At 24.3% G+C, this 9,917-nt stretch overlaps 2 protein-coding genes across 2 annotated transcripts; one reads left to right on the forward strand and one right to left on the reverse strand.

Moving 5' to 3' along the window:
- Positions 1 to 639: 639 nt before the first annotated feature.
- On the reverse strand, positions 640 to 4,392 carry LOC113556685 (solute carrier family 25 member 46-like). Its single transcript, XM_026961778.2, has 6 exons — positions 4,242 to 4,392; positions 4,028 to 4,131; positions 3,036 to 3,214; positions 2,899 to 2,955; positions 2,424 to 2,569; positions 640 to 1,650 (listed from the first exon to the last, which is right to left on the reverse strand). Exons 1-6 carry the CDS (start codon positions 4,390 to 4,392, stop codon positions 1,031 to 1,033), a joined length of 1,257 nt encoding a protein of 418 aa, XP_026817579.1. The 3' UTR covers positions 640 to 1,030.
- A 387-nt stretch (positions 4,393 to 4,779) lies between these two features.
- On the forward strand, positions 4,780 to 9,714 carry LOC113556671 (SAP domain-containing ribonucleoprotein). The gene is made up of 8 exons (XM_026961764.2): positions 4,780 to 5,161; positions 5,798 to 5,897; positions 5,959 to 6,023; positions 6,093 to 6,206; positions 7,240 to 7,407; positions 7,469 to 7,561; positions 8,910 to 8,993; positions 9,346 to 9,714. Exons 1-8 carry the CDS (start codon positions 5,111 to 5,113, stop codon positions 9,502 to 9,504), a joined length of 834 nt encoding a protein of 277 aa, XP_026817565.1. The 5' UTR covers positions 4,780 to 5,110; the 3' UTR covers positions 9,505 to 9,714.
- Positions 9,715 to 9,917: the final 203 nt, after the last annotated feature.

Here is a 9,917-nt window from a genome sequence, read left to right on the forward strand (position 1 = left end):
TCTGTACTTTTATTAGTTGCATTGCTTGTAATTTTAGGAGTTTGTGGAGCATAAATTCTAAACGTATTTAGTTTTGTTTTGTTTAGTATTCATTGGATGACTTAAATTTATTTTTTAAACATTCATTATTTGCATACTATTTTAACTGTATAATTTTATACTTGAAATATCTAATTGATATATTTTTTTTAACAATTTTAATGTGAAGAAGTAGTATACTATAAAGCAGTGGCGCTGAACTCTTTTGTGAAACGAAATTATTTTTAACATTGAAAAAATTTGTTTAATTATATACATTTTTATTCTTAATCATTAATTATTCTTATAATTTTCATCATCTTCTAGTTCTCCTATCTTATTTTTTCTTTGAAAAAAAAAAATGAGTGTCCATTTTAGATAAATATATTCTTTATACTTTTATCCTGTTTCATAATAGTATTGTATAATTAGGTGCTGCTTAATTTTTATATAATATTATCTATTTCTATATAAAAATTACTTAAAAAAACATAAAAATGTTAAAAAATGAAAAATAAAAGTTACATATTTAATTCCTTGATATATGAAATAAACTTTGTGCTTGGAAAGCAATGTTTTTGAACATTTAAAAACAAATGAAATTTACATTTAAATTTGTTCCCTAATCATTTCTTAGTCTAATAAGAACTTTTTTTTTATACATTGACAAATTATCTTAACTTTTCTCACTTTATTGATCAACATATAACTTCTTAAATGAATCACACACATACATACAGTTGGTATTTTAACTTATCTATAAATTTACTTTTTATAATTATTCGGGTCAATTTATAAAAGTTAATGCATATATTTTGTTTACAATAGGTTTATCTTCATTCCAGTTAGCTGTTATGAAAAATTATAAATACAAACATTTTTTTAAATGTTATAATTTATTTAAATTATATAGGACAATTTTTGAATTTAAATGTCTAAAATACGATCTATAACATGAGTATAACAAATTGATAAAAGTAGGATATAAATTAAAAACAATCAAAAACAAAATTTACATCATAAATGAGGTCGATCGCATTAAAGGTCTAAAATCTGGTATGTTGGACTGCTCTAGTGTATTAATTGAATTATTTGGTATGTTAATTACAGCCTGTGAAGATTGGTTAGACGATGTCGAGGCATAAGCATCAACCACTTTTACAAGACTTATTTTCACTACTTTATACAACATAACTATTAATGATGTTTGAAGTAACAATGCTCCAAATCCCTTTAACAAACCTAATCGACCTTCTTGTGCAACAGTTGTTGCTAAACAGTCTAACGGTCCTTCATATCCAGTCAAAATTGGCATTACAGAAGTTCCAGTATCTAAATTATCAATAATAGTTCTTGTGCCTTGCAAATAAAGACGATGCATAACTAACTCCAGAGGAAAAAGAACAGCATCACTGAATGCAGAAGCTGTTAAATCAGAAACCGCTTCCAGTCGTTCATCAATAGAAGATGAACAATCAGAATCTTTTGATACAATTTCAGTCTTGCAGATACGTAGTTCATACAAGACTAATGCGTGCTTTACACTTTTACTAACTAATATATTAGTTATGTATCTTAAAATTCCATATGTAACTGTGGGTACAACTATAATCCAAACTGGCAACATCCGACCTAAATCAATATACAAGAATTAAAAATTATTAATTACAGTAAAATCCCATTACAACGACCTCTAAAGGACCAAATTTTTTTTTGTAATAACAGAAATTTTGTTGTAACGAAAATTTGAATAAGCTCTTTATAAGCCCTGCTGTCCGGCAGGGGACTTCTATGACTTTTGTTATAACGGGATTTTTCATTGTATTGGTATTCATTGTAACGGGAATTTATAGTATATGCAATGCTTTATTTTAATTTAAATTATAATTATTAAAATATAACTAATGATAAATTATTTAAGAGTGATATTCAATTATTATATTGAGATTTTAAATATATATTACACCTACAAATGAGAACACATTAAAGAGAAGATTTGAAAAAAAAAACAATAACATTTTTAAGTACATTATAACAGCAATTTGTTGTTAACTTAATTGAAAATCAAAAATAAACTAGAATAAAAATCCAAAAAATGAATTTGGAAGTTTCATTCTAGAGTCTGATTAATTCAAGAAATGTATTAGTTTTATATTTTTTCTTGAACCAAAAAGGATAAGCTTTTCATTTGGCACTTCTATAATCATTTTTTTTTAAGCAAGCATTTTAAAATCAAATATTTTAATATTTCTTAATGCTGTACTATAATTTTGAATTACTATATAAAAGTATAAATAATGGTTTTTTCATATTTTTACATTTTGTGGTCAAATTGTTAATATTTTGTAAAAGATATAGACATATTATTGGTATTTAAAGTTTATGAATTAATTTATGTAGTGTACCTTTTTGTGGACAGTTCCACTGAAGAAGTCTGATAAAACCTTCTTTAAAGACATCATAGAATGCAGTTTTTTCACTAGCAATATTACTTTGAACGGTTTCCACTAGACATGCTGAATAAAATGGAGTGATAATACTCAAACTTGCACTGCAAAAATATATTATATATTTATATTTTACAATTTATTATGTATTTATATTTTAAAAATTAGTAGTAGAGTTTGTAATGATTATGCATTTAAATAACTTAAATATCTATGCATTTATACTCAACAAATTAATAAAATATGTATACTTATCTAAAACAGCAAAATATAAAATAAATAAATAAATTTCTATACCTCAACAATTATACATTTTTTGCTAATAAACGTTTCAATATTTTTTTGGAAAAATATAACTATCAATTTTTACTATTTTTAATGCATTAAACTATGTTCTTTTGTAATAAGTGTATTATAATAAAACTATTATTACCATTTTAATAAAATATGTTTTCCAAAACTTTTTGAATTATTTATAGAATCAGTATCTCTGAAAAATATTAGTAAAACATAAGTATTAATAATCATACATTTATAGGTACCAATAATAAATAAACTTAAATAATTTACTTTGGTAAATCGAAAAGTTCTGACAATAATGCTTCAATTGCCATTGTTATCCCTTTGATAAGTAAAACTGTTCCAAATCCTTTCCACAAAACACTAATTCCTTGACTTTTTACAAGTCTATAAACAACTGGAATTAATGTAAATGGAACAATATGATAACGAGTTGATGCATAATGCAACTGAAATTAATAAAAGTTTATAATTAATCATAAATAGGTATTTAACATATTATACAAATTGAAAATACTTCATTAACAACTTATTAAAATCATTAAATAAGACTAGAATATTATGTTATGAGCTTAATGAAGTATACATCACGCATGGGTAGATTTGGACCATGAGGATTGAATACCAGTATTAGCATAATTTAAAATACAATTTGTGTTTAACCATGAAGAATAAAGATTTTTATTCTTCATGATTGTATCAACTGCTTGCTATTTAAAAATACTGTGTATAGGATTCAGTCAAAAAAATTGTAAAGGCTTGTAAAGTAAAATTGCCAGACTAAGATATATATTAAATTTATCATATATATATACATCTATAATATACCGTGATATATACACACAAATATTTTAAGTAATCCATTATATTTCTACATTTGCAGGAATTGGTCAGGATAAGAAATTATTAAAAAATATGATAATTTTAATAACTTGCATATGATAAATGATTCATATCTTTATTTTATTAACTTATTAATCATTTTAATTTTTAATTATTCTTGTTTTATAAGTATACTAGGTTGGTAAAATGAGTAATACTTTTATCACAATACATTAGATTAAATACATTTTTATTTAAAGTTTACAAGAGTGATGTAGCAAACAAAATATCTTGAAAGGTACCAAATTGATTTATTTGTATGTTGGATATTTTGTTCTATAGTTCCTGTATACAAATCTAACTAGATTACACTGTTATAAATGATTGAATTGAAATTAAAATTGTCTTTAAGCTTAAAATCAAAATCAAATGAGACATACCTGGCATTGTCTTCGTAATACAATAAATGGATAGCTTACAACATGTTGCAATATTAAGCAAGTTGGTTTTATACATTTGTTCACAGTATCATTGACTAGAATATCTAATTAAAAAAACAGCAGAAATGGAATATTTTTCATGATTTAACGAGTCTATTTAATAAATTTGGGTACTTATAAATCAATTTTGATTATGATATAAATTTGAAATAACCTTTTTTCTTAGACATTTCCATGAGTTTTTCACGGTGTTGTCGTCTGATCATTTCAGTGTCATTGACATTCGGCTGCGAGGGGTGTTCTGATATACTTCTTGAGGGTCGGTGTCTTTGGAAGTCCATATTGAACGATTCTAAACCGGCCATTATTAACAATAATCTAAAATTCTCAGTCTATAAGTCTACATATATATGTCTAATTAGTAATTACAAGAATTATTTCATTTTACAAACAAATCATAATAAATGAAATATTTTATAGGTATTCCAAATTACTTTATTTTTTAACAGATGATAAAAATTGAAAACTAACACAAGCCCATTAAAGTGTTTATGATTTATTATCTTACTATATAATCTACAATCTTTATGGTATATACACATTCTGTAGTATATAAAATATATTATTATCTATGTTTAGAACCTAGACGATATCACTAGTGGTTGATGTTGGTCACTCTGTTGAGTTCTGTCGAATATAAAATGATAAGGTATCGAAAATAAAAAAAAAAGAAAAAGTATAAACAACCGACGGCCGATGTGCGGACATTGGTATTTACTATTTAGTACATTACTACATAATACATTATGTTATTATAGTTATTTACTACAAACACATTTTTAAGCTATTACTTATTCGTTAATTGATAATCGTATTCTTTTTATAAGATTCCTCTTCGTAAATACCTCACATTTTTCGAAAATTTTTTTTGGTTTTCACAAATTTCGTGTCAGACACCGGCGACTGGGTGTGTAATATAAAATAATAAAATATATCAACTAGCTATAGTCAACATTTCCGTTTTCGTATCGTTATTTTTCTATTTTTGATCTATTAGTGTTGCTATAGTGTTTTTCATTGATTATGTCTGATACGAGTAACGTTAACAGGCTCGAAGAACTCGGCAAAATGAAGGTAAGTACGACTGTGGCTGTATGAAACGTGTTTTCTGTCATCAATGGTAGACGTCGATTGTTAGTATAATTATTAGTTTTGTACCAGTGAAACGAGTTATCAAAAATAGCAAATAAATGTATAAATGTTCTCTGTTTTCCTTGTTTGTATTATACAAAATGATTTTTGATGTTCTATCAATTGTAGCAAGCTATAATTTTAATATTTATTTTTCTCAATTTAATTCTTTCTCATTTTTGTATTGTGATTTGTTGACAATTTATCATAGATTGATAGATGTTAATCATTTCATTGTCAGTTAGTTGATCAAGCAAATTATATTTAATCAGTGTAACAATTTATTATTATTACTCGATTTAATGAATTTAATTTACTTGATATTATAACTTAATTTATCTCCACACAATAAACTCAAGTGTGATGTCACTAATTGTGTAAATATTAGACCAATATAATTAGCTTCTAATCTTCATAGTTTGATTTATAACATTAGGCATTTTATAAATATTATATATTTTAGGTAGTTAATTTATAAAACAGTACCATTCAAAATTATTTTGCTTGTTCTTATGCATGTAAATTATAAAGTATTATTTTATGTTTAATAATTAAACTAAATAAATATATTATTCATAGGTCAACGATTTGAAGAAAGAATTGAAAGCAAGAGGTTTAAGTACAGTTGGAAACAAACAAGAACTCATCGATCGCATGGTTAATCATTCAGAATCTTCAGGTTTGTTTGGCATAAAAAATTTATACAAGATAGCAGGTTTAGAAAACCAACGAAAATTCAGTTTTAGATATCGAGGACACAGTGCTGGATGAGCACGACATTCTAGATGAAGATGATGCCTTAGAAGTAACTATTGTTAATATAATTGTTTATTGTTAAATATGTTTACTTATTTTATTTTATTTTTTGTTTAAGGATGATTTGGGTTACTCCGATATTGATGAATCAAAAGTTCTAGGTGACATTGCAGACAAAGAAGAAAACAATGTGGGAAATGGCAATATTCATGAAGAAAAAGAGGTTAAACAGGTATTTTATTGAGTATGATTTATAAAAAAAATTTAAAAGGATTTGTCAGGATTATGAATTTTAAAAATAATAAATATGTTGGTCGTGTGGTGCAATATTTAGAACATTGATATTATTTTGGTTACCACTGTTCCACTGTCTATTGCATTCGTTTATCTCTTTATTTATTTGTATTCAACAAATGATTGTTCTAAATTAAATAAATAGCTTTAAATTAGGTAAAAAATTATAACAGAAAGACTAATAATGATAACTATTTAAAGAGTTAAAGCAAAATATCACAATAAGTATCAGCTTAGTGCAATTAAATTTAAATATCCACAAAATTCAGGCAGACTACTGTCTTAGGAGGTAGTTTAATAAAGGCTTCCAGATCATTGTCATAAGTTAGCTGGCAATTCAATATTAGGTGTTGCATTGGTTGCAAAATTGTGCTGCAATAGATTTTCTTTAAACCTCACCTGTGTATAAGCTTATTACATCTTTCTTATTTTGTATGTATGTAGTTGAGTTTGACTAATATTAGTTTATTGCCTTAAGAGGACATTATACTCACATTTGTTATCTCTGCCTTATAAATGTACAATATACCAATTTTGTGTTAGTTTTAATATTACATGAATTGATATATGATTAAATATTACCTGTGTTTTTTTTAATAGTATTTCAATATTTTAATTATTAAGACTGTAAAATATTAAAATAAAAATACTTTTAAATAATTTAAAAATTAAAACTTCATATAAACACCCCAATAGGAGGTTGTTTCTCTTACAGTTATCTCTGTCTTCAACTATAATCTGTTATTTATATGCATATTATGACAAAATAAACATTCAAACATATGAATTTAAAAATAAATCACAATTTATTAATTATATAATTAATGCATTTTAATTAATATTTAAAAATTATTGAGAAAATTTCCTATATAACTATTAAAGTTTAGAAAAAAAGACATGATAGCAGAATAACAATAAAATTTTTTTTAAATTATAAAAATTGATTTACTTTTAATTTGTATTATCTTAAGGTAATACAACCTAAAAAGGTAACATTAAAACGTACTTCTGTAACTGTGTTGAATGGTGATGGTATTAAACCACAAGAAGAAGAGAAAAAAATTGAAGACAATGAAGAACCAGATATTAAAGACCGCATCATCAAATTAGATGAAGTTGAAACTATGAGTCAAATTGAGGTAAATATTGAAGTATTTTTATTTTTAATAAATGAATTGTAGTATTCAAATTGATTTATAGAGAATACAAATGAGAGCAAAAAAATTTGGAGGTGAAGTGTCGGAGGACAAAAAATTAGCTCGACTTATTAAATTTGGTGCTGTAACTGATCAAGTATGTAAAAGATCATTATTATTTCTAAATTTATTAAACTTTTTATCATAAAAAATTTAGTAAATTTTCTAATTTTATGTCATGTAATGATTTTCCTTCATTTTTGTGTCCATTAAATATAACCAACAATGATAAAAAGGTTAGTTCACAGTACAATCTGAATATGATAATCAGGGAAATTGTTCTGTTGTACACTTTTCATTTAGTTGGTCTTTGTAATGGATATTTTAAATTTGAATTTAATGATGAATCATTGTGTATAAAAAATGATTATGAGCGTTTTGTCAACCTATATTTCTAACAATATTTTAATATATATTTATATTTTTGTAAGTAATTTATTTATTTTATTAATAAAACTATAAGTTAAATTAATTTTGAACAAAACCAAATTGCATTTATTATATGATAATATTTTTATAATATTATTTCATATAATATTACTGATTGTTAACCAATGCCAGAGTTTTGTTGTAAACTAAGTATAAAAAATATATATAGAGGTGGCATGATGTGTATATAATATTAAAGAAAAAGTTTCTCATTTTAACCATGTAAATGTTGATGTTTTTATTAAAACAAGATAACTAAATTTTATTATTTAGTGAACAATAATATAACAGAAATACTACAGATGATATTTTTGTAATGATCATTTAAATTGCGTGATTATAAATTAAGTTACTAAACAAAATATGCAACATTTTTAATAAAAAATTATATTGAAATTCAGAATCGTGACGTCTAGTTATCACATTATCCAATCTCCACTACATTTTCTTCACGCAATGTAATATCTTGGTATACTATATGAAAGAAAATGACTGCTATCAACTGCTGCTACTCAAAAGGCAGTATTCTATTTTTTCCCTATTATTCTGTATTATACTATACATTTTTAATTTTTACCTTTCAAAAATACAAACTAGATTTACTTTCCTATTAGAAAAGATATTGAAGTTAAAAATCAATTAATATATTGATATGCTCACTGTCTAAAATTATTTTATCTACTTATGTCTATTTACTCGATGTTTTGATATCAACACCATTGTAATTATAATTAGTTATGTTTTAATATTTCTTACTGTTTTTTCATTGAACTCTCAATGTTTCACTTTTTTCTCTTATATGTCCATTGTTTTATATACCCATATGTGCTTGAGTAATCTGAAACAGATTGTCAATGTACCAAAGATCAATATTTATTTATGAGTACTAGTGAAAGAAAATATAGGCCAATATTATTATTTATTTTTTTTTAAATTAAACTTATATTAACACATGTTTATAAAATTATTTTCATATTATAGCATACTATAATTAATAATTTAATATTTTAAATTAGAAACCAGTAGCCAATGCTGATAATGACAAATTAAAAATGAGAGCTGAGAGATTTGGTGAAACTGTTTCAAAAACTTTACATGATGTAAGTATATTGTAATTTATTATATAGTTTTCATTAAAATTAAAATTATACAGGTCTTCCAAATTGCATGTGATAAAAATGTTGGGGTCATGTAACAACTAACACAATTTCCACTATTTTTGTCCCATAAAATTTGTATATAATTTTTAGATGTTTTATAAATTACAAATTTAAATTATGTTTTGTATAGAATTTAATCACTCAATTAGATTTGGGTTACAATATTTGTAAGTCTGAATGACTTAATCTGTTATTATATATGTTTAAAAGAAAATAGTAATAAATCATATTGAATTTCAGTATTTTTTAAATTATGTGACTTTTTTTAATATTTTAAACTTTTTTACTATAGAGCGAAAAAGAAGACAAACTTAAAGCACGTGAGCTTCGCTTTGGTTCAATTGACAAAACTGTATTAACAGCTATTAAGAAACGCACTAATGGTGATGTCGGAAAACAAAAGAATTCTCGAGGTGGTAAAAGGAGTTTTCCATACAAAAAACGGTATTAATATTTTCTTTAGTGATGTATTTACAAATTGACTGTACATTAATTAATTTTTTATATTGATTCCCACTATAATCAACAAATTCCCTTAAGTTTTTTATCTGTATCAAAATTGTTATTTGTAGTGTATCCGGAATTATTATAATGAAATAAATTAAAGGAATTTGTACATTCCTTTATTAATCTGAAAACATTTAAATTAATTTAGTTTTACTACACAATAAAATAAATTTCTTTATGTGTGTTTAAAATACTTAAACTTTAGTAAAAAATAAAAAATATATACATACAAATGATTTGGTTATTAGTTATTTCACATTTTTATAATGTTTGTTGTTACATTTGTTGTGCTGAGTTCTTGTCCATTAGTGTTGCTCGACCATCGTCATACTAACACTGGTCGTCTCTGAGGTTTCT

This window comes from Rhopalosiphum maidis, chromosome 1 (genome assembly GCF_003676215.2).
Source record: "Rhopalosiphum maidis isolate BTI-1 chromosome 1, ASM367621v3, whole genome shotgun sequence".
Taxonomy (NCBI): Eukaryota; Metazoa; Arthropoda; class Insecta; order Hemiptera; family Aphididae; genus Rhopalosiphum; species Rhopalosiphum maidis.

What these genes read in the sequence shown, in the direction of transcription:
- LOC113556685 (XM_026961778.2), bottom strand. Translation starts at nt 4,392, where the DNA reads ATGGCCGGTTTAGAATCGTTCAATATGGACTTCCAAAGACACCGACCC. An exon ending in GGAAATGTCTAAGAAAAAAG is followed by an intron (nt 4,132 to 4,241) that starts GTTATTTCAAAT and finishes TTTTTTAATTAG; the next exon opens with ATATTCTAGTCAATGATACT. An exon ending in AAACATATTTTATTAAAATG is followed by an intron (nt 2,570 to 2,898) that starts GTAATAATAGTT and finishes ATATTTTTGCAG; the next exon opens with TGCAAGTTTGAGTATTATCA.
- LOC113556671 (XM_026961764.2), top strand. Translation starts at nt 5,111, where the DNA reads ATGTCTGATACGAGTAACGTTAACAGGCTCGAAGAACTCGGCAAAATG. An exon ending in AAGAAAAAGAGGTTAAACAG is followed by an intron (nt 6,207 to 7,239) that starts GTATTTTATTGA and finishes TATTATCTTAAG; the next exon opens with GTAATACAACCTAAAAAGGT. An exon ending in AAACTATGAGTCAAATTGAG is followed by an intron (nt 7,408 to 7,468) that starts GTAAATATTGAA and finishes ATTGATTTATAG; the next exon opens with AGAATACAAATGAGAGCAAA.